Here is a 24,116-nt window from a genome sequence, read left to right on the forward strand (position 1 = left end):
TGCTGTGTTACCTAGATACAGTGTCCTGTGTTAATGACACGGCATCAGAGTGCTTTTTCAAGGCTGCGCGCAGTGCGAGTGCAAAAGAGAACTGAGGTGCTCCCCGTCCGCTTTCAAAAGGTATGAGAAATAATATGGCCATCACAAATATCCCCCTCCCACTCCCACTCCCACACACACACACACGCACGTAATATATGTGCAACGGCAGTAACTTGACAGCAGGAGCAGCAAAACAAAGGAAATCAAATTAAATGCAGCTTTTTTTTTTTCTTTTCTATGAGATAAAATCAAACAAGGCCCAGAGGCCCGTTTGATTGGGACTGGTCACGTCCCCCACGGGGCCCCTGCAAGGTCCTGATGGATGGGGGGTCAAATGTCACACGCCCAGGTCAGATTTAAGATAAAAGCACAAGACAAATACCTGGACCATCGTGCATCTTGGCTGCAGTATCAGTGAAGACCGCGTTCCCAGAAATGAGTTCAATGGGATTATTCCGCCGTGGTCGGCAAGAGAAGCCTTTTTTTCCCCCACTATAAAAGCCATTGAGCCAAAAAATAAAACATTTATGCAGTTAAATCTATTTGTCATATAATTTTATTTTGTTAAACATTAGGCATTTTTATTTTAAAGCAGTAAATGGCAATTAACTTATTTTTTCTGGTATGGAAAAATGAAATTGCATTGGAATGTATGATTAAGGATGCAGTATCAAAGTCAAAGTGTTGCGAAAAGTGTATAAAAAAAACAAAAACAATATCCAGTCGTAGTATCGACCTCAAGTGAACTACTCTATGACGGAAGCTAAAATATTACATCAGTTAATAGCAGTAATAAACATTATCTGTGCGCTCATGACACCTTTAATAGTGCATATGTTAGTGTCAGGCTGCTTTGTATTTACATTTCCCTTTTGCACAAACAACCTCGCCCTGCATCCCAGATCATTTTCCTGCAAAAAGCTCGGTTCATTTTTTATTATTATTATTTTATTTTTTTTAACACAAAGAGCAAATAAACCAATGTGGAATCCCGACAGTAGAACCTGACAGAAAATAAGAGATCTGAAATTTCCCCACACAGGGAAAAAAACCAACAAACAAACAAAAAAATAATAAAAAATCATTTGTTCACAGGTTTGATAACTTTGTTCTCGTGACTCTCGAGCCATTATTTGATGAGGTAAGAAGTTAATCCGCGTGATATATGATATAAGTATAAATACAGTTGCGGTCTGTCACTGTACATGTAGAGAACAGCTATGAAGGGACCATATTGCCGGAGGAACAACGAGAGGGGACGATAAACCATTTAACTCAAACGCCTCGCCAGCTGCAAAGTACGCTCCATTGATAAAGACGTGTATATATTTCGTTAGGTACAATGAAAAAACTCAGTTAATTCACTCTCTGTGTCTAATCTTCTCTACCGCTGTCACAGTATCAACATGTCTGCCCCGGCTCCCGCGCCACCCGTGGAGCTTCCGTGACGGAGGGCGAAGGTAATGAGCGCCGCCGGTGTGTATGCGCGCGGCCGTTTCCCCGACGGTCCGTCGCCCGGGCCCCCTCCCCCCTCCCTCCCTCGCCGCGTTCAGCCGTGGGATCCCGTGTGCAGGGGGCGCGTGCAGGCGGAGGCCGGGCTCGGGCTCGGGTTGGGGCCGGCGCGGGCGTCGGCCCTGCCCTCCTCCGACTGCTTCCTCTGCTGCTTCTCCAGGTTCTCCAGATCATCCAGCATCTCCTGGATCAGCGGCGGCATGGAGCCCGGGATCTCCATCTTCAGCGACACCACCCGCTCGGCTCCTGCGAGACCCAGATACTCTCTCTTCAAAGGGGTTAAAGGAGCCCCCGCACGGGGACGAGGACAAACTATGGACTGTAGTCACCCTTTTTCTCCCACTAGTCGCTGTGGCAGGGAGATTAAAATATATATTTTTAACCTGCCTGCTGGAAAAATGGAAAATTAAAAAAAACAAAAAACTTATTAAACACAGACACTTAAAAAAATGGCGTATTTTACTTAAATTCAGATCATAACTTGAATTTATTCTAATTTAGATCAGATTTAGTTGATTTCTTACGTGGAGGGCCAAACTCCCACAAGGGGTCGCCATTTCCCAGTTTGTGCGGTCATTGTCGAGTTGAAAAATTGTTGGGAAAAAAAAAAAAAAAAAAAGTCTGTATTTTCTTTATCGCCATTTCTTAAAACAGAGATTTTCGGGTATCATTTCTAAATGTTTTTTTTTGCCATGTTAGGGGACAGATGGGCTTCCATCTCATGATGACACCGGTTTTACGCAAGCTTGTTCGGAAAACAATATTTCTTTCACCTAAGGCTTATTTTCCGATCATTGGGGGTGAACCTGAAGCGATTGCCATCAGAACATTTTGAACGGATCCACCGCTGAGACAACCGTGCCCCGCTGAACGTCCTGCATGTGGAAATACAGACACGTGCCTTGTTTTGATCGACAAGCAAATAGTGGCCGATCAGGGACTATTTCCATTTTTTTTTTCCCCACAATATAATTTATTATGATTTTCCTCACTAAACTGACCCTGTGACCCCAAAACCAAGACAAGGGAGGCGGAGGTGAGTGTGCTCGCTGCTCTGTGTCTCCTTCACCTTTGGCGCTGATGCTGCGCAGGTCCGTGATCTTCATCAGGGCCTTGGGGAACATGAGGGGCATGCTGGGACGCCGCTTGCGGGAGTAGATCTTCAGGGCTTCCAGCAGCGGCTCCTGGAGAACCTCCACCTTGGACGGCTCCTCCAGGTCCTGGCGGTCTGTGTAGGGCGGAGCACGAAGCACTTTGGTCAATTAGAAGCCTTTTCATTCCTATAATGTGGTACTTTAAATTCATACATTGACATGATATGATATGCTGCAAAGGTCCACTTTGATGCTTTTGAGTCTCCCTGGTTATAACCAACACATTACAACACCTGCTCTTCACTGTGAAGCTCCCATGTTTCTAATTTCTGCAATTTCTTTATCATCCCACAAACTCAAATTAACTTCAATAATTGTATTTTTTCAACAAAATAAAAGATCACAACCTTGGATTTAGAATTCATACTGCAGAGATGTTCACTCCCTTGGAGCTAAACAGGCAGTTTTGGTGAGAGACAGATTTAGGGCCAGATTATACCCTAGACCAGGGGTCGGGAACCGAAGGCTCGGGAGCCAAATATGCCTCTTTCGATGACGGTATATGGCTCGCAGACAATTTTGAGCTAAAATTTTTCATCACAAGTAATAAATAATTATTCTGTGTCATTTTAAAGTAAAACAGGTAAGTGAATTTACAATTTTGAAAATCAAATTCAAAATATAAATGTTTCACTCGGCGCCCTGCCCCCCCCCCCGGGTCTCTGCTCAGGCGCCACTTGTGGGAGTCTCTGCCACAGGTGAGGGTTTAGGGAGGGAGACGGACTTTTTCTGGCCGTGGTGCGCCCACATGGCCAGAGTTTTATTGTTCATTTCAACATGCGGCACGCAGGGCACAATTATATACATATCACTGAGGATTATTATAATAATGGTGGATAATAATGATCCTCTTGGGCGCAGGAGGAACGGAGATCCCCTCTCTAAGTTCAAGTTCAAGAGATTATTTGTCCCATACATAAGACAGACGAACATTAAGAACACTCCCTGCCTCCAGTCGGACCAATCAGCTCAACACAAGTGGACAGAGATGGAAAAAACTTAAATATGTATGTGACAAATAATCTCTTGAACTTGAACCTGAAGATCAGCTGATTCTTAAAACTCGGAAGGAGCTTCCCGTCACATAGCACACAATGCATGTGTGAGTGTTGCCGTATTGAGCATGTTTGGCTCGACATACGCATGTGAGCAGTCTTCCTGGCACCTGAGAGACATGAAGAGCAACCTCACTCACGTTGAACTGATGGAAGCCTCAACGCAGCATGAAGCTTAACCTCACTACGTATGAAGCAGACGACAAGGCCACCAGCAAAACCATGCAGCACCACAAGTCGCATTAATGGTAAAAAGGTATTTTATTTATTATTGGTTAGCTACAGCATAACAGCAATATTATTAAGAAGAATAAAGAGAAATGTATTATATATAGCGCTTTTTTAAGTACTCAGAGATGTGTTATACGTTAAAAATGTGTGCCTTACTTAACAAATGCACACATTAAGTTGCATTCAATTTCATTAAATATTATATGGGTCACAAGGAAATACATTCAGAAATATTTGGCATTTACGGCTCTCCCAGCCAAAAAGGTTCCCGACCCCTGCCATAGACCATAGACTACTAAGAACTATTAAAGAAAACTATTAAAGGGTTAAAAAGGTTAAAAGGTTGGGTTCAAAGTGTTTCTTGCATGACCAACTACTGCTTCAAAATGAAAAAAAAACAAAAAAACAGAAAACATATCACTGCTGGATGTCAAATTATTCCCTGCAGCTAAATTCTGACAAAACAGATTCTCGTCACTGGGTCCCAGCAAATTGCTGGTAAAACACTGCCCTCTTGTGGCTGACTCAGAATACAACTGCTGTGAGAAGTCTGGCGTCCTATTTGATGCCAATTTCAACTTCAATGGCAATTTTATCAATTTAAACGGAGCATTATACAAGGCTGGCCCAAACTTCTTTCATAATCCCATATATAAACAACAGTCAGTCTTATTGTACATTCTAGAGCTGTTCCCTTTAGAACATTTTACATGCTTTTATCTCTTGACTGCGACAGCCTTTTTACTCGTCTTAATTTACCATAAGACATCAAACCGCCCCCACATTGTCCAGCCTCATGGCAAATCACTGCCATGAGGCTTTTAACGAGGACCAAGAAACATTACTGCAACACACCAGTTTCAGCCGCACTCCACCGGCTCCCTGCAGGATTCAGAATTGATTTTAAGACTTTTACTCATTACTTTTAAAGCGCTTAGTGTCCTGCAGACTCAGAGCTGTTATTTCAGACCTTTTAAACCCAAATAAGACCCTCGCTCTGTTGTCTGTTCCAGAGTCCAGGGTTAGAACGATGATAAACTATTACATATACTGCTATCAGGACCTCATGGCTCTGGAACAACCTGCCTGGGGAAAAAAGGCTGTGTGAGTCAGTGCTTGCCTTGAAATCTTAAATCTGAGTTAAAAAAAAGAAAAAAGAAAATGCAATTTTACTGGGAAGCATATCCGGATTTTAGTTCATTTATTTAATAATATATAGATATTTTTATATTCCTTATATTGTTTTTTTGTCTTTAAAGTAGTTTATTATTATTATTATTATTACTACTATTATTATTTTTATCTGTATATTTACTCCTTGTACCTCTTTCCCTTTTTATTATTATTCAAGATTCTTTATTTGTGACATAAAAGTCATGCATCCATACAAGGACGGTGCAGTAAAATTGTGAAAGGACAAACTCGGAAGGCTGTGCAAAAAAAGTAGGAAGAAAAAAATATATATACACAAGGAAAGCAAAAATACAGTATACACAAAAAACATATATGAAAAAACCTAAGCAAAATATCCTTGAATCAATATATATACAAGGGTGTATATGGATGTAGAATATGCAGTGGACACAATGTTTTATGTTCCCAGTGAAGCACGCTTTGCTTTGAAAAGTGCTCCATAATAAAGCTTATTATTATGATTATTATAATTATTATTATCGTCATCACCTCCAGAAACGAGGCAGATGGCGCTGAGCAGCCCGCTCTCCGTCTCGTCCATCTGCAGGGGCAGCAGCTGGCCGGCGAACGTGAAGACCTGGTCGGTGAGGGGTCCGAAGCCGGCGTTGTGGATCTGGGTGCGGGTCAGCGTCAGTCCGTCAGAGAACGTCATGGTGTCCTGGTCCGGAGTGTAGCGGGTGCAGATCCTCAAGATCTACGTGGGGAGAGAGGAAGCACAATCGGGGGGAGATGGATGAAGACAGCCACAAGACACAGTCGTAAACAATGTTTCAAAATAAAAGCTCAATATCGGAAATTCGGCAAACTTTGAGAAATATATATTGAGATTTGTATAAAGAAGTGGATGTGTACCCCCTGCGCCCCACTTAAAATGGCGCTGTATAGAGACTAGAGACTTTTGGGACCAACCCACTGAGAATCACTGCTCTAATGTAACGAGGAAGGATTTTTCGCCTTAATTTGAAATAAATAAAAATATGCAGCTTTTTCTTTTTCAAGTTCTTTCTTCGATAACCGTGTAACAACCGTGTATCATGGAGTGATAGTTATTAAAAACGATAGAAGAGAAAAACAGAAAAACAAAAAGGCATAAGATAGTGAACGGAAGAGAAGATGGGGACAAAAATTAGGTCACTCACTTCCAGGAGGCGCAATTAAAATCACAAATAACATAATTATCTTATACCAATACAAAGATGAATGAATGAATTTTAAAAACACATGAGTTCCCTGAGGTGTCAAAATAAGCGAGACAACTGTATTTAATATTATAATTGAACATTATATTCCCATGTGGCCTCCTGAAGGCGTGAAATTGAAACATCCTTTAATAGGGAAGAACAAAAGGGAAATAAAGGACAAAATACAGCGATCAGCCACAACATTGAAACCCCCACTAATAACCACGAATATTGTGTGGCTCCCCCTCGTTCTGTCAAAACAGCTGTGACCCGTGGAGGCATGGACTCCACAAGACTGGAAGTTGTGAGGTGGGGCCCTCGACCCCACCGGATGCTCCACTGGATCGGACCCTAACCCCGTCTGTCCACATAATGTAGAAGAAAAGATGATTCATCAGACCAGGCCACCTCCTTCCATTGCTCCATGGTCCAGTTCTGACGCTCGCGTGTCCGTTGTAGGTGCTTTCAGAGGTGGACGGGGGTCAGCATGGACACTCTGACCGGTCTGCAGCTACACAGCCCCGTACACATCAAGCTGTGATGCACTGTGTGTTCTGACACCTTTCTATCATAGCAGCATGAACCTTTTCAACAATTTGTGCTGCAGTAGCTCTTCTGTGGGATCGAACCAGACGGGCTGGACTTCACTCGCCACGCGCATCAATAAGCCTTAGACGCCCATGACCCTGTTGCCGGTTCACCGGTTGTCCTTCCTTGTGCCACTTTTGGTAGGTAGTAACCACTGCACACCAGGAACAGCCCACAAGACCTGTGGTTTTGGAGATGCTCTGACCCAGTCGTCTAGCATCACAATGTGCTCCTTGTCAAAGTGGCTCAGATCCTTACGCTTGAACATTTTTCCAGCTTCCAACACATCAACTTCAACAACTGACTGTTCACTTGCTGCCTCATATATCCCACCCCTTGACAGGTGCCACTGGAACCAGATGAGCAATGTTATTCACTTCACCTGTCACTGCTTTTAATGTTTTGGCCGATCGGTGTATATAAACTGAAAAACATGTTTAAGGACATACAACAGTTTCCTACAAGATGGAGACAGAAAGAAAGGTAATGAAGTTATAAAAAATACCAAGAAGCAATAAATCTAAGAATTAACTAAAAGTAAGTATATGAGCCTAAAAAAAAATAAAAAAAACCTAATAAACAATAAAAATAAACCAAAAAAAAAAAAAAAAAAAAAAGAATTTGACAATCTAAACGTCAGCATGTGACATTGGTTAAACATGGGTTCAACTTGCCACTGACACCTGTGTTTATGGAAGCCGTGTCTTAAATTTACTTTTGGCTTTCAGCAGCTTTTCATTTTAGCAGCAGCAGCAGCATAAGAACCTGCAGCGTCTTTTACAGTACAAAACTCCCGTCCCGGTGTTTGGATTACATAAAAGGCTTTATGAACAGGGTCATATCCATGTGGGGCAAATTCCAATACTAATAACAATTAAAAGTGTTTTTATTAACCATAAATATGCCTGACGAGCAGCCTGAAGGCTTCCTGAACTCAGGGATACTTCCTGTGTCATGGTTCTGACCTCCATGTTGAATCTGCTTTACTGCCTGTCCTTGTAATCAATGGAATATAAACTATAAATGTCAGAGAAATTAATCACTGAGGAGTGATTCATAAAGTGGAAGAACCTACCTACCTACCTGTGTGTGTGTGTGTGTGTGTGTGTGTGTGTGTGTGTGTGTGTGTGTGTGTGTGTGTGTGTGTGTGTGTGTGTGTGTTTTGATGTAATGTGCTTTCTACTATGGAAGGCTATCTGGTGAACTGACTGACAAACTGGGTCAATCGTTTTATGCTGTTCAATGTCCTCAGAACGAGGCCTTTTCTATTATTTTACAAACTAAATTAAATCTTATAAGCATTTCAGTAAGAACATAGTAATAATTCATACCAGTTGTAAAAAATTAAAAAAGAAAAATTATACCATTTATACTGTATACAGTATACCTTTATATACTGTACCTTTACATAAATTTAATTTATCCAGTGCATAGAATCACACTTATCGTATATCATACATACAGTGTTCTATTATTTTCTGTCTATTCTACATACAAACATGCATACAAATATATACATATGTAGTACACTGTATATATATACACATATACACATATACACACACACACACACACTCACACACATATATACTGTATACACATATACTGTATACACACATATATACATACATATATATATATATATATATATATATATATATATATATGTATTAAAAAAAAGTTAAAAAAACAAACGATATGTACAATATCTATATTGCTGCAGACCTCCTGCAGTTCCTTCAAGGACCCCTAGGGGGCCACAGACCTTAAATGAGAACCCCTTTGCTCTTGTAGTTACATTAGATTAGATCTCGACGACGACTCGAGACATTTCTCCTGACGGATAAAAACATGTTTCCAATTTTTTTCCAAATGTGAATCCTCAATGGAACACCCATGGAACGGCCTTTGACACAGAAAATAAAATCTCCAAATGTCACAGCGGTCCGGTAGGATTATAGGACGCGTCACGCTGAGGTTATAAATGCGTCTCCATTACATACTTACCATGTGTCATTAAGGAGGGGTGACCTGTGATAAACCCCATGAGTCAAGAGGTGCTTTCATCATCAACCTGTTATCAGTTCAGGATAAAACGCTCTGAGATCACATTGGACCATCTCCAAAAATAGACTCCAGTGATGGAAAGTGTGTGAGAAATACTCCATCCCATCCTATTCCTGCTTCCTGTCATCCTTTCCTCACGATCAGAACCACAATCTGTTCATTCCACCAAGTACACAAGTACAACGGCTCAACAGTCTGAAAAAAAAAAAGCCCAAAACGGCCAAATATTACATTACAATGCTGTTACACTCTCCCTTGTGTTCGAGATCCTTTGAGAAAGATTACGAGTTTAAATAAATTCCTACTATATATATATATAATAAGTATATATAGTTATTTCTGTTTTGTATTTTTTTCTATTTCTGTATATTTGTCTATTTTTATATTATTTTATTTTTAAGCTTTTTATTAATATTACTTGTCTGTAGAGAAACGCACCCATTCCAAGTATATGAAAAAGTACTTGGTGGAATATTCAGATTCAGCTGATTGCGATTTATTACCCCCTGTCAGAGTAACTATTTACACAGAGTAAATATTTTTTTGGAGTCATCTTGGCGCCCTCCTACGTACCAGGATGTCGAGGCAGGCGGTTTTGAGCAGCGTGATCTGGTCGGCGATGGTGAGGCCCGTGAAGCCGGGGACTCTCTTGGCGAACTCCACCACCTTGATGATGCACTTGGTGGCCAGCTCGCTGAACTTGTCCCAGAGCCCCAGGTCCAGCTGCACGCGCTGGTCCGAGCTGGACTCCTGCAGGAAAATGACCAAAAAAGACATATATACACACATAAATATATATATACACACATATATACATATACATATACATATAAATAAAAAATACTGTAAAATAAACCTCTGTTAAACAAGTTAATTCAGCCATTACTATTGCATAGGAGCTCAGAAGAACATCTGTAACGTCGACGTCCCCATCACATTCACTCTGTTCATGTCTGGCCTCTCCACAAACACAAATTGATTGCATTGTGTTTGATTTAATAACAAAAAAAAGATAATAAAGTCTATCTTCCAAGAAAAATTGTTTCTTAGACCCAGTTATTGTTTTTTTGTATAATCTGTATTTTCTTTTTATTTGGCTTATTGTTTGGTTAAGTGTAGTTAATTAGTCTGCATTTATTTAAACTCGTAATCATTCTCAAAGGATCTGGAACACGAGGCGGAGTGTAACAGCATTGTAATGTATATTTGGCCTTTTGGGGCTTTTTTTCAGACTGTTCAGCCTTTGTTTTGTTTTGTTTTTTTCTGCAACACTAATGCACAAATCCTAAACCAAGACAAGTTGTATATGAAAATGTACCTGGTGGAATGAACAGATTGTGGTTCTGATCGTGAGGAAAGGATGACAGGAAGCAGGAATAGGATGGGATGGAGTATTTCTCACACACTTTCCATCACTAGTCTATTTTTGGAGATGGTCCAATGTGATCTCAGAGCGTTTAATCCTGAACTGATAACAGGTTGATGATGAAAGCACCTCTTGACTCAGGGGGTTTATCACAGGTCACCCCTCCTTAATGACACATGGTAAATATGTAATGGAGACGCATTTATAACCTCAGCGTGACGCGTCCTATAATCCTGCCGGACCGCTGTGACATTTGGAGATTTTATTTTCTGTGTCAAAGGCCGTTCCATGGGTGTTCCATTTAGGATTCACATTTGGAAAAAAATTGGAAACATGTTTTTATCCGTCAGGAGAAATGTCTCGAGTCGTCGTCGAGATCTAATCTAATGTAACTACAAGAGCAAAGGGGTTCTCATTTAAGGTCTGTGGCCCCCTAGGGGTCCTTGAAGGAACTGCAGGAGGTCTGCAGCAATATAGATATTGTACTTTTTTTTTTTACCTGTTATTCTCGCACACACACACACGCACACGCGCACACGCACACGCGCACACACACACACACACACACACACACACACACACACACACACACACACACACACACACACACACACACACACACACACTAGTGATGGTGTCGTCTTTCATTGAAACACATAATTTTCCATCTGGCCTGATTGAACTAGATAGGTGTGGTGTTTATTTGAACCAGTAAGGGGCCTGACACCATGTGGTTGCCAACCTTGCATCAGCTTTTGGTTGCACTGAAAATGGTTTATCAATTTTTTACCATTTCATAGTTGATGTGATATTGATCCTATATTATTATAATCCTCGTTCAATATTTACAGTGACATCAATAAAGGGGTGACATTAATTAACATAAATTGATTTGTTAATTTTTGGGGTTACATTTTGTGTTTTGTCTCATATTTAAGGTAAACAATACAATCATCTAAATCTTAACTTGTCTTTTTGTACAATTTGAATGGTGTTAAACTTTGTTCAAACGTTTTTCTCGGATGCCTGATGCTGACATGTTCAGTTTCTAAAACAGACGGCGCTGGTTGACAACAAGGCAATCGGACCGCACAAGATGGTCCACAATGGGACCAAATGCGGTCGCCCGGGGGCAACCGGGCAACCAGTTCACGTGGGGGCGCCCTGAGGGGTGAGACGGCCTCTCACCGTGGTGTACTTCCCCAGCTGGCAGAGCGAGGGGAAGGTCTCCCGGTGAGCGCGGCAGATCTTCTCCACCACCAGGCCGAGCTCCGCCGTCAGCTCGTACGTCTCCATGATGGTCATCTTCACCTCCGCCTTCTTCTCCTTCTTCTTGTTTCTGTCGTTCCTGACCGCTGGTGAGGGAAAAACGATTCGTTTTAGACTGAATAGATACCGTAGGCAACAAGTCATAACAGGCACATTCAATACTCGACCAATTTGAACATCATTTTATTCTCTCTTATTCAGTGAAGCATATCAGGTATTTCCAAAGGTAAGGACTAAGGATCGGAACTGGGTCTATGAACTGTTATTAGAGCACTTTCCTTCAAGTCACAGGTCAGAATTGTTGACTGATGCAGAAGGACTCGACTCATTTTGAATAAATAAAATCAGACAAAATGTTATTGTTGAAATTAAAACGTCATCAATTCATGTATTATTATTTTTTAAGGCCAAATATTTGTAAAAGCTGAAATTAAAGGACGTTTGTGGCAGGCGAGGGGGCATGGTTAAGCCACGGGCTGCAGGCGACAGCACTGGCTTCTTTCCGACGCAACGCAGCTGTACCGGGTCGGCCCGATCAGCCTCTTTAGTGCCGATTGGTCGGACCCGGCTGTGAGAGTTTTCATATGTGTTGTTTTGCCTTGCAGCGGGGATTGCGTGGTGCAGGGCGTGGAAACGCCTGCGGACCAGACCGTGACCGAGGAGAAACAGAGACACTGATTATTCCTGATTTTATGTTCCTGTTTTGCCAGCGAGCCTTTTTGTTTACGATTATTAATAAAACTCACGCCATGTGTGTGCGCCACTGCCAGAAGGACTCCTACACTCCTACACCTGTACCTGTGGGTAGAGACTCCCACACGTGGTGCCTTAACAGGGACCCAGGAAAGGCAGGATGCCGGATGAAAGGTTGGCTGCGGAAGTGCCTCGCCGAGCTGGAGGACCAGCACGATTTCCTCCACTGCCAGCTGGAGCACATCCTCGTCAGTGTGAGCTTCAGACGGACGGGGCGGTAAACCTCACAGCCCCTGGCGCGGGGTTTCCCTGTCCTCCATCTCCCGGGAGGACCGGATTAGTCCCTGCTCTGCGCCGCCTTCAGGGGCATCTGGAGGCACCACCACAGCAACCCCGCACCAATGCGGTCTCCGGGAGGTAGGAGCGCCACGGGGAGGAGGAGGTGCCAGAGCACGTTGCCGCCGGGCCAGAGGACCAGGACCCACACAGGCTTTGCCAGGTCCCCAGCCTGTCCCGGCCCCCCAGAAGAGAACAGCCGAGGCTCCGCTTTGCTTACCAGTGCCGCAGGTCGCCTCTTTTCTTTCCCGAAAAGTTCTCCTACTGTCCGAGGGAAGGCAGACACATACCAGCCGGGTTCTGTGGTGCTGGGGACACTGTCTCCCCTTCCCATGCTGTACCCTCTCTGTCCCCGATTAGCTCCCAGAGCGGCGCTGCCGCGGGGCCACAGACAGCTGCTCGAGCACCTGGGCAGGGGTGCTGGCTCTGCACGCGACCCCACCACATTCGACAGGACTGCCCATGATGGAGTTCAGAGCGGTGGCTCGGAATGCCGGCCCGCCAGGCCCCTCTTCCGGTCCGGAAGGGAACTACAATGTACCGGTAACAGTACAAGGGAGTAGGTGTGTGCATGGAGATATTCACAAATATCCGATGGTGCGGCATGACATTTTTTACAAGGGGAAAAAACAAAGGCTTTTCCAGGCGGTTCACCGTAACCCGATGGCCGGTCACCTCGGACAAAATCAAACACTGCAGCGGATAATGTCTTGCTTCTATTGGCTGGGCACTTTGGCATGTCCTGAAGTGCCAAATAGTCAATCCTCCGGCTACACCAACATCACTGTTGAGGCCCCTACCCCTAGTCGAGGTGGTATTCGAAAGACTGGATAAGGACCTCATCCGGCCGTTAGACCACAGTGCCCCTGGGTGACGTTTTGTGTTGGTCCTAGTGGACTATGTAACCCGGTACCCCGAGGCGGTGCCATTGCGCAGTATTAGGGCCAAAAGTGTGGGGAGGCCCTGTTTCAGGTCCTCCCCGAGTCAGAATTCCGAAGGAAATCCTGACCGACCAGGGCACTTCCTTAATGTCACCTACACTTCAGGAACTTGTCGAGGCACTACTTTTAACTAGCCGAAGCCCAACAAGCGTTTGGGTTTCGGCTCAATTCGGACCAGCGTGTACCACCCCCAGAGCGACGGCCTGGTGGAGCGGTTCAATAAGACGCGGACGAACATGGTTTGTAAGTTTGTGCACGACAATAGCAATAATTGGGAAAGGAAAGATAAGAAAGGTGCACCAGGTCTGGTCCAGTGGATGGAGAAGTGTCAGCAGACGTTTGAGAAGGTAAAGTCAGCTCTCTGTGGGAAGCCAGAGCTGAGTACACCTACATTTTCTCTCCCTTTCTACTTGCAGGCCGACGCATCGGACAGAGGGCTGGGGGAAGTGTTGTCCCGGCAGGTGAAGGGCGCCAACCAGTGCTGTACATCATCAGGAAGTTCTCAGAGTGGGAGTACTGCACTGTCGAGACGGAGTGCCTCGCCATCAAGTGGACAGTCGACCTCCTGGAGCGCCCTTTCACCCACTGTTGAAGGATACCAACACGCGGATCACCCGTTGGCCATTGAATCTTGAATCTTGAATCTTGAATCTTGGTACCTGGCTCTTCAGCCCTTTAAGTCGAGGGTGATCCATAGGCCGGGGTCTCAGATGGTGGCAGACGACTTCCTCTGCTGCTCGGGGGTGGGCTGGCGGCCGGACGATTCCTGGCCTAAGTCGGGCGGTACGAGCGGGCGTGGTTAAGCGACGGTCTGCAGGTGACGGTGACGGCGCAGCTGTACAGGGTCCGCCTAATCAGCCTCATTGGCGCTGACTGGTTGGACACGGCTGGGAGAGTTTTTTCAATTTTGTTTTGTATTGCAGTGTGGATCACCTGGTGCAGGACGCGGAAACGCCTGCGGACCACACGGCGGCCGAAGAGGAACAGAGACACTGATTGTTCCTTTTATAAAATGTTCCCGTTTTTGCAAGCGAGCCTTTTTTTAATGACTATTAACAAAGCTCACACCTCTGCTGCAGAAGAACTTGACAAAAAATAAATAAAAAATAAATCACACCAAATATTTATGTTGATCATTTATATGCTCATAAATTCAAATTTAAGCCGATTGAATGACTTTTAAGGCCAAATATTTGTAAAAACATTTAACATGAAATGATGATAATAGAACATGGATAATTCACCAGTGGCAGTGTATGAAGAATGCAATTAAAATATAGAAACACATGGTACAAATAAAAATGCAACTGGATTGGTATATTCAGGTAACTATAAGGAAGCGTTATTTCATACCTCTATCATCTCTGCAATCTTTTCCAGGATACAAACTACAGATCTTGGTGCTTTTATAACAACAACAGCAGCGAAACGCACCGTGACACGTTTTCCAGCAGTTCCACATGTTGTGCAGGGAGCAGCAAATCTTACACAACCCTCGCATGCCTCTGAGCCTCCTCTCCATCTCTCTGTCGTCTATCTCTCTGTCTGGATGCCCTACTTCCAGCCAGCCTCATTGTGTGAACTCTATTTTTGGGTCTGATGCAGATCACAATTTTGAAGAGTCCTAGCCCGTAGAGTCCTAGCCCACCGATTATCATTGTTTTCACCGATATTTTGTCGCAGAGTGCATAACTTTCAAATCCTTTTGAAAAACTTGTTTTATTATAGTTTCTATATTTGAGAAAATGGTACTTATAAGCAAACAAATTAATAAAAATAAACACACAAAGAACTTTTTAATAGATTAAAAAATTTAACAGACGATATTAAATAAAAAAGGTATTTTGTATTTTTTTTTTTCCAAGTTCCAGTGAACGCATCATCACCTCTGAAAGAAATTAGTTTTCCGACTTTCCCATGAACGCATCGTTGCTCCGTGTTTGCAGAGCCGTGTCTAAACGCGAGTTTAAACATTAAAACGTGGATGGATTTATCATGCCTAGTTGGACTTCTGCGCTTATTTTGGTGAGTAACTTAAAAGTAGTGTAAAACAGACAAGTACAGGATATATAATACATTTATTATACTTAAAAAAAATAAAAAGGGGGGGCACATCGGCTGCATATCTGCAGATCGCAATGTGGTAGAAAAAGTCAACTAACGGCCGATGTATCGGCCAAACCGACATATCGGTAGTAAACTCCAGCAGTGAGATTGCTTTACATTACACACCACTCAGCGGATGAGGCGGGCGGTGGTTCTACTGTATATCCTCCCATCCAGCGTGATTTATGTAATGTTTTTATGTTCCGTCTGAATGTCTGAGGGATGACGGTTTGCGGTTTGACGCAGATACCAAGATATAATGCAGCTCCCTTCCCCCTCCCTTCCTCCCTTTTATTATTTTATTTTTTCAATCTAGGTCACTGGAGATTTTGGTAAATGGAAAGCTGCAGTTTGTAAAGTGAAGGCACTTACGGCGCCCTACTTCGCAGCGACTTCACGGCCCTACGTTTCGGCGTGTGTGGAAGGAGGCTTTACTTTCACGATCTGCTCCTTTAAGGCTTCCGTGCTGTTTCCACTGAGTTGGATGTCAGACCTTTCATGAACAAAAAGCTGAGATGAACCATACGTTGTCAAAAGGTTGATGCAGAAAAATTGATCGAGAACCACTCTGTGTCCGCTGCTTATTTCGAATTTTGGCATTGGCAGACCATCTGGTTTATCATCATTTCGACATGCCAGTTACCATTTCCATCTAAAAAGGTGCAAGAACCTATTTTAATGTCATGTCATTTTCATTTCATATTGTGGTTTCACACTTGGAAATAAGTTGAATCTCCCCCCGTTAAAACACGGTGTCAGAGAGTTGAAGTTAATACTTTTTAAGACCATTTCAAGACAAATTTTAACCAAATTTAATACAGGCTTTTGGGCAAGTATTGCAGGTAAAGCTTCTCCAAGTTCTCCACAATGATACATGAACTTGAATTATTTGGACAGAGGAAATATATGGATAAAAAAAAAAGATAGATCAATAAAGTGAGACAATGTTTCTGTTTGCATTAAGACCTCATACCTTCACATTGAAGACTATTTTATGAGTTTTAAGGCCCAGTATGTATAAAGAACAAAAAAATCCAAGACATTTTAAGGACCTTATTACCTGGACTTGTTATTATGATAATATGAAATGGAAAGAATGAAAAATGTGGACAAATAGGAAATTAAAACCTTAGCTGTGTGTATTTTTTGAAAACTAGACGGACAATAACCAATAACTCCTCTTCCACCAAAAGCCTCCCCCCCATGCTGCTACGATACTGTACAAAAGACATTTTAAGATTTTTAAAGACGCCCTGTAAAGTGATGACACTCACACTCCCTGGACATCCCCACGGCCAGGCAGCGCTGCAGGCGGCAGTACTGGCAGCGGTTCCTGGTGATCTTGTTGATGCCGCAGTTCTTGTCCCGGTGACACGTGTACGCCATGTTCTTCTGGACGCTGCGGCGGAAGAAGCCCTGGACGCCGCCCCGCACGCACAGGGTTGAAAGAATCAATTCTCAAAAAGGGTTACGCAGCCCAAAGAATAGGCTTAATATTTAAACAACAACGTGGTTGAATGACAAACTGCCAATGTATTTGTGTTGTCTGATGATAATAATAATAATAATAATAATAATAACAACAATAATAATAATGTTTTTGTGATTTTGGAGCAAAATCCTCTTGCACGTCCATTCCACTAAAGAGGGATCACTTTCTTTGAACACTGCTCAAGAAGAGGAATGGAATGAAAAAATGGGAAAAAAAAAAGTAGATTCTGGGGTGTGGTTGGTACCTTGCAGCCCTCACAGGCGCTGACCCCATAGTGGTATCCAGACGACTTGTCCTGACACACGAAGCACGGCTTGTAGGTGCGGGGCGGCGGCGCTGGAGACGCCGGGCTGGTGAACAGTTCCTCCGAGCTGGAGCTGGAGCTCTGGCTCTCCACCGCTGGGGATCCACATCCAGACAAGAGGGAGGGTGAGATACAGGTGAACGTACTGGAAATTCTGGTATACCTCCTCCTTGTTTACTGGTATAAATACAAAGGTATACTGGTATAACCCCCTATTTATACTGGTATAACTCCAAAGGTATACTGGTAAAACCCCCTATACTGCTATAACTCCAAAGATATACTGGTACAACCCCCAATTTATACTAGTAAAACTCCAAAGATATACTGGTATAACCCCCAATTTATACTAGTAAAACTCCAAAGATATACTGGTACAACCCCCAATTTACACTAGTAAAACTCCAAAGATATACTGGCATAACCCCCAATTTATACTAGTAAAACTCCAAAGATATACTGGTATAACCCCCAATTTACACTAGTAAAACTCCAAAGGTATGCTGGTATAACCCCCAATTTATACTGGTATAACTCCAAATTAATTAATATTTACCACTGAAAATGTCAGAAACATGTATAACTGAGGTTATTTGGATTATTGGCTGATGGGTACATTACTAGTGGTGCAAGACTGGAACGACTCGCTCGGTCAAGAGTGAATGGTCGACTCACAAACTGAAAATAATTACTCAAGACTAAATTGAAGTCCAAGGGGGAAAAGGTGCAAGGCATTTGGCGCAATTCCTATTGAATTAATTGTAGCTGATTTGAATTCCACCAAAATAAATCAATTTGGACGGACTCAAATGATTTCCATTCACATCTCAACGCTGGACTGACTCTGACTCTTGTTCACCACATTACACAAACTGAACCATGAACGAGTCTGCTGTCTGCTGTCTGGAAGCGATCGAGTAGATGAATTAGTGCAGCCTTGCAATTTTGATCTTGCAACACAAGAGCTAATTTCTATTTGAAAATTTTTTTTCGGAGTGGATCTGAAAAGTGTTCACGGCACACCTGGCGAGCTCCCACGGCAAACTAGTGCGGGGGCGGCACAGCGGTTGAAAAGCACTGCCACAGCCAAGTCAGCTCCTGTTATCCAGCGAATAAATATGATTTGTATGATGTAATCATCAGAGAGAACTGATAACGAAAATGGATCAGGAATGGGAAAAAGTAAATAAGTAGTATTTACTTATTAGCAGCCAAGAGAAACCAGGACAGAGGTTATTGAACCTTTTTTTTTTTCAACACCAGGACCCATTTGATGTATTTAAAGAACTGTGTAAGATTCTTTAGTGAGTAAACAACCTTGAATTGCAAGAGATTTCTCAAGTAATATTCCCTATTACGGCGGACAGGAATGCAAGTGTTCCATACGCGGAGGTGATAAAGCGAAATCATAATTCAAATCAGTAATGATAAATAAGGCCATTGTTCTTAAATGTATCCTGACCTGTCGCTCACTCTCACCAAAGCCAATCCAAGCGCAGACAAAACTGTGGTTCAGATGGGACTCCAGCGCTCGCCTCATACGCTTGCAGGGAGCATACATTTAGACATTAATTGCAGTTTATGGTGCTTTACTTACCATGTAAACAGTTAGAGGGGCAACACTAGAGCGGGGCGCAACCATAACGCTTGCCAAGTTGCCCCCGGCAACCAGATTTGAGCCATTGTCAACCATTTTGTGCGGTCTGGTTGCCCCATTGTCAACCGGCACGGTATGTTTAGAAACATATATAGAGTAGAGCGTTGGATTATGGATAATATGGTGTGGTGCAGGGGTGGTGCGGTTTGAGCAGCCACACCTGTCTTGAGTCTAGGTAGTTGGGCCCAGGGTCAGGGTGGCTGAACGCCTGTTGCTCGTTGAGAGTAATCAAAGAGCAACAGGTAAAACCACCATCCACACACACACACACACACACACACACACACACACACACACACACACACACACACACACACACACACACACACACACACACACACACACACACACACACACACACACACAGGCATCTTGCCCCCTCCCTACAATCAACCGGTATGGTTTCTACTCCATCACCTGTGTCTCCGTGTCGGAGGGCCCTGAAAACGCCACTCGGGCGGCGTGTTGCCGACGAAACTGCCACACGTAGTTCATATGGGATCAATCCCACTACCACTCAATCGTAAAATGATTCAAATCCGGCAACCATTTTGTCAGTCTTGGCATCGTACGGCTGATGCCAGGTTGCCAAGTCCTCGGGCCCTGGGGAGAATCTCACAAGGGGCTCCTTTAATTAAAATGCGCAATAAACAATTAAACAAAAGGCAACAAACAAACAAAAGTAAGTACCTCAGCAAATAACTTCAAAAGTAAGCAAGTACTCTCTCCTTTTGAATCCCATCGTTATACTTGACCGTTCTATTTGTACCGTTCTACTTCTGTGGGCCTGATGGGGTGGACGTAGATTGCATTAATTGCATTATTTTTCTCTGCACAAATGCATCTCAAGTACACATAATGGGAAGTCACAGACTAACGAAGAACAACTTTGAGATCTATTCAATATCACGCAGCCCCTTTATTAAGGGCTTTTCACCTAAAAACTGAGAGCCTTGACTTTGGAAAGTTCATCTCCTTGGTGACTTCTTTAATGAGCAGGTTTCTTCTTTCCGCCTTTAATGAGCAGCTTCATTGGCCACACCGAAACAGTGGTTCTTTTTCAGACTTGCTACTAAGATACGGTATATACTTCTTTATTTCTGGATCTAATTCAGGGTAAGTAAAAAAACAAAAACGCATCTGTGCATCCGTGACACCTGATCGGCCCGACTGGAAAAAATGTGAATTGAATTGAATTGGACTGAAAGGAATCAGCTGACGGCACACAACACTCGTGATGCAGTCATTTTGATTTTCTGAGCAAAAGTACTGTCTAGTGTTTACCGTGATTGTTTTCCTTCATTTTCCAATTATCTAATAAGTTCCAATTCTCTCCGGGGTGAGGCGTGATAAAAAAAACAAAAAAAGAAAACACAAGCAGAGGGAATTCAGTCAAATTTCTCCTCACGGTTCACGCAACTTGGGCGGGACAAACGCTCCTTACTTTTTAACACTGTTGAGATGATCACAAAATTACTATGTAAACGTGTGTGTCCATCATATTACCATAATAAACACCATCCCACCATCAGTCACAAATGGACTCCATCATTAAAAATAAATAAATAAATAGATAAATAAAAATAACGAATTTTTCACACGAAGAGAAACACACTCCCGTCTCCCATCTGCCTCGTTTTTTTGTTTTTGGGGGGCGGGGGTTCTTTCTTTAATCATCTATCCTGCTGCTTCGCTTGCACCTCCACAGTCCCAGCATTTAGCGGGCGCTGACAAAAGGAGCGAGGGAGGCGTTTGAAAAGGGAACAAAAAGGAGAAAAATCGCTCGTCTCCATCCCCTTGAACTCGTGGCCCCCGGTTGAACCCGGAGGCAGTGGGTCAAGCAAGGACACCCCCCCCAAGAACCTCCACCCGGAGCTCCACCCAACCTCCTCCACCCACTGGCCAGGGGTTCTCTCCAACTCCAAAACATAAGTGGTGGAAATGATGGTGATGGAAGTTTCAGTTTCATATTTTGGTTTTCTGAATAGAGGTAGTGGTGCTTGTCATAATAACTCAATAATAGTTTATATGTGCCTGAGTTGGATAGATAGATAGATAGATAGATAGTAGATAGATAGATAGATAGATAGATAGATAGATAGATAGATAGATAGATAGATAGATAGATAGATAGATAGATAGATAGATAGATAGATAGATAGATAGATAGATGGATGGATGGATGGATGGATGGATGGATGGATGGATAGATAGATAGATAGAGACTGGGCTCCACAGTCTGGCTCTTGTCTGACCTCTTGAGCTGCTGACCGTCAGATGAACCCAGTGTGAGGGTGGTCGCTCCAAACACAAACCCCTACTCACCTGGGCTTGTTCAAATTCCCAAACAACAACACTGAAAAATGATTCAAAATTGAAATCGCAAGTGATTCACATCAATTGCAAAAGGATGAAATGACCATTCCGTATTTCCTCCTTTATGGGAAAAGGCTGAGGCAAACAACGCCCAGAACCCCTTAAGTATCCTATAAAAATGATAAATAATAATAATAATAATGGAAATCGTCAGTCTGATGACAGGCTGACCATATTATTATTATTATTATTATTATTATTATTATTATTATTATTATTATAAGGATTCCGTCCCGTATTATTATTATTATTATTTATAATAATAATAATAATAATAATAATAATAATAATAACAACAACCTTTCTTTTCATACACAACATGCAACACGCAAGTACTCTACTTTAATAGAAGTGCAACAAGCAGACGTGGAAGTCAACATATCTTTTCACTGTAATGCGACCAAAAGAAAAGGTTAAATAATGACATACATCACGTTAGTTTTTCATATTTCCACTTACACTCCGAGGAGCCACTGAGTTGCCAAACAGACTCTGTCAAATCTGGGAAACATGAGGCGGACTGCGGGTCCTCCTCTGGGATCATGCAAGGACTGTAAAAATCCAAAAAGTCCTCCGGTCCTCCGGCCAGAAAATCCATATAGTCAAACATGATGTGAAGGATATGAAGCCTGATGATCTTGCCGAGAATATATATTTATATAATAATAAAAAAAAAAATCCTAAAATGTATATTTCTATGCAAAAAGGATCAGCGTCTCCCTGAAGTCAAACAGCAACATCTGAGATAGAAGTTGATGATAATATAAATAGAATTATCTTTGACGTGCATAAACTCCAGGTTGCGTCCCAAAGTTTCGTGCGGTGCGGGGGGAAAAAAAAAAAAAATGCGCGTCCTGCAGCGGGAGCCGCAACTGTGGAAGGAGCTGCGCACTTTCGCGCAAATCACCCGAACGCCTGTTTTGCATAACAAAGTTTCCGTCCCAACTTCTGATTTTTCCTCCTTAATTGAAAAATGAGGTTGTTGTTTTTTTTTCCCCCCTCTCTCTCTCTCTCTCTCTCTCTCAAGGAAGCTACTCCATACTAGTTAGTTATGTCACCGCCGCCGCGGAATTACCTCATAATAAAAGCGCTGAACTCTGCGTGAACCGGCTCCTCTCCGCGGCTGACCTTCAGATGACCCTCTGACGTCATCAAGACACGGGCCCCACGTGACCACAACTCTGGCTGGAAGACACGAGGAATGGGAGAAAAGTAATAATTATATTATTATTATTATTATTATTATTATTATTATTATTACTACAATCATCATTCTTCTTCTTAAAAATAATATGAATAATAATAATAATAAAATCAGATTTCAAAATGTTAAATAAATAAATAATAATAATAATAATAATAATAATAAATACATACATACATACATACATACATACATACATACATACATACATACATACATACATACATACATACATACATAGAAAAAAAAGCAAAAATCTTAAACAATTGAGAATCTGAAAAACAAAACAGGCAATGCAGCAGCTCAGTGAAGTGGGCACAAAAGTAAGCTTATACTGTACACACTCAATTCACAAAATATATATAACAAAATAAAAATAAGCTATTGACAAGCTCAAGAAATATATGGGTGATAGAGCTTTGCTTTGCTTCTGCCGCAGATTCCTATTAAGTCTTTTATTACGGATTTTTTTATTTATTTATTTTTTATTTTAAGAGGGAGATCTCAACCCTCTTTGCGCATGGGTGATCAAAGCAAAGCAGATTACAGGGATGGTCACCTCATTGGCATTCACGACGAAAACCATAAGGTCTCCACAAAATCAGAAATCAATACTCTGAACTTCAATTCCTCCTCATCTACGTCCACTTTGACTCGCCATCATGAGCATAAGCAAGAAAAACGTGCAGTTAGGATGAGCAGTGACTGAGCGGAGTGAAGATAAAGTAGGTCAGCCACAAAATGGGTTCAGTGTTGGGGCAAAAGAAGGGATGCTACATAGATAGATAGATAGATAGATAGATAGATAGATAGATAGATAGATGGATAGATGGATAGATGGATAGATGGATAGATGGATAGATAGATAGATGGATAGATGGATAGATGGATAGATGGATAGATGGATAGATAGATAGATGGATATAGATAGATCGATAGATGGAGAGACAGATAGATAGACGTTTATGTGTGCATGTGTGTTTGTGTTAAACAAGCATGCCAGCCATGCCTGTTCACAGCAATAAAACAACAACAACTATAATAATAATAATACTACATCTTATTTATATTATATTTTTATTTTTTTCAAGGTTATTTGCTTCTCATTAAAAAAAAAGGGACACAAGGAAAACAAACAATTGCATGCAAAGTGGATAAAAGGCAGCTTCAAATTCAATGTGCAAGACTGCACGTCACTTCAAACACTTAAACGCATAGGAACACGAGAGCCAACGAGGCGGGGTAGTGTAAATAAAGGAATAAATAAAATATAAAATGGAAAAAAATAGCGCAACAACCCAATCCGCCTTGTGTGCCCGTGTTGCAGGAGCAGAATGCCAAAGCCGCT

The 24,116-nt window shown here is 42.3% G+C and overlaps 1 protein-coding gene across 1 annotated transcript; it reads right to left on the bottom strand.

The window, feature by feature from the left end:
• Positions 1–1,591: 1,591 nt before the first annotated feature.
• Positions 1,592–22,174, bottom strand: LOC307234196 (retinoic acid receptor beta-like; the record flags this gene model as incomplete). The annotated part of the gene is made up of 8 exons (XM_080005800.1): positions 1,592–1,800; positions 2,624–2,782; positions 5,678–5,882; positions 9,598–9,774; positions 11,579–11,745; positions 17,010–17,151; positions 17,472–17,676; positions 22,086–22,174. 8 exons carry the CDS (start codon positions 22,172–22,174, stop codon positions 1,592–1,594), a joined length of 1,353 nt encoding a protein of 450 aa, XP_079861926.1.
• Between the last annotated feature and the right edge of the window lie 1,942 nt (positions 22,175–24,116).

The sequence above is a fragment of the Zeus faber genome (genome assembly GCF_960531495.2).
Source record: "Zeus faber genome assembly, chromosome: 8".
In the NCBI taxonomy this organism is placed as follows: Eukaryota; Metazoa; Chordata; class Actinopteri; order Zeiformes; family Zeidae; genus Zeus; species Zeus faber.